At 43.3% G+C, this 1,099-nt stretch overlaps 1 protein-coding gene across 1 annotated transcript; it reads left to right on the top strand.

The window, feature by feature from the left end:
- The first annotated feature begins 199 nt into the window (after positions 1 to 199).
- LOC121964005 (helicase SKI2W-like) lies at positions 200 to 901 on the top strand. The gene is made up of 3 exons (XM_042514238.1): positions 200 to 306; positions 436 to 547; positions 707 to 901. Exons 1-3 carry the CDS (start codon positions 205 to 207, stop codon positions 892 to 894), a joined length of 402 nt encoding a protein of 133 aa, XP_042370172.1. The 5' UTR covers positions 200 to 204; the 3' UTR covers positions 895 to 901.
- Positions 902 to 1,099: the final 198 nt, after the last annotated feature.

Here is a 1,099-nt window from a genome sequence, read left to right as displayed (position 1 = left end):
ATATATGTCTAAATATACCTATATATCTGTATCTACCTATCCGCACACCTACTGCTGTTTTGGAAACCAACCTCAATGAAAGAACTGGAGGTGGCGAATTACCGTTACAGGTGTGAAAGCAGCCGTTTTTTATTTTTTGGTGACCTGTCCCTTTAATGCTGTATTAATAATGATCATTACAAATTCCATGTTTAGATCTTGACGATGAGGGACCTGTTGAAGAGGGGAATAGCGGTCCATCATAGCGGCATCCTGCCGATACTGAAGGAGGTCATTGAGATGCTCTTCTCCCGAGGCCTCGTAAAGGTGAGTCACACCAGAGGACAAGAAGATATCATAAAAGCACATCATTAAAAAAAATTAAACTAACAAACCTTAAAGCATAATCTCCATCAGTCCACAGATGATTAAAACAATACTCTCTTCATATCCCAGGTGCTTTTTGCCACCGAGACGTTTGCGATGGGAGTTAACATGCCTGCGAGGACCGTGGTGTTCGACAGCATCAGGAAACACGACGGGACCGGCTTTAGAAATCTGCTGCCAGGTTTGGTGCTCTCTCTCCGTCTCCCGTGTGTCTGCGTTCCCTCTCTTTCATCTGAGCCAACATTTATTATTCTCTTTCATCTCCGAGGATGAATCGGAGTCGAGGGAAAACAACAGTAGTTTTGATTTCTCTTTAATGTTTTTGAACTTTTACTTTCAGGTGAGTATATTCAGATGGCGGGCAGAGCAGGCAGGAGAGGTCTGGACGCCACCGGCACCGTCATCATTCTGTGCAAAGCCGGAGTTCACGAGATGGCAGATCTGCATGTCATGATGCTGGTGAGGCCCTCCGTCTGCTCTGTGATCGTAAATCTCCTTCTGCAGGTCAATATTGCAAAATATGTTTAATCGCTCAAAGCAGAGCCTCCTGTTTACTTTGGCCGAGTTTCAAAGAAAGTGCTGCACGCCGGGTTATTCATGAAACATTTAATAACACAGTTGAGTGGGCTATTTTAACTCTCTTTCACTCTGAGAGGAGTGTTTTGATTCAATGTGCTCTTTAAGAGAAATTATTCTCCTTCATCTCTAGCTTTATCTTAAAAATCTGTTTGAA

The sequence above is a fragment of the Plectropomus leopardus genome, unplaced genomic scaffold (genome assembly GCF_008729295.1).
Source record: "Plectropomus leopardus isolate mb unplaced genomic scaffold, YSFRI_Pleo_2.0 unplaced_scaffold13588, whole genome shotgun sequence".
NCBI lineage: Eukaryota > Metazoa > Chordata > Actinopteri > Perciformes > Serranidae > Plectropomus > Plectropomus leopardus.
The sequence above is the reverse complement of the archived record's forward strand: the minus strand, read 5'-3'. Positions and strand labels throughout refer to the sequence as shown.

Excerpts from the sequence above, each read along its gene's own strand:
- LOC121964005 (XM_042514238.1), top strand. The coding sequence starts at position 205 with ATGAGGGACCTGTTGAAGAGGGGAATAGCGGTCCATCATAGCGGCATC. Across the intron at positions 307-435 it reads TCTCCCGAGGCCTCGTAAAG|GTGCTTTTTGCCACCGAGAC; the intron begins GTGAGTCACACC and ends TTCATATCCCAG. Across the intron at positions 548-706 it reads CTTTAGAAATCTGCTGCCAG|GTGAGTATATTCAGATGGCG; the intron begins GTTTGGTGCTCT and ends TTTTACTTTCAG.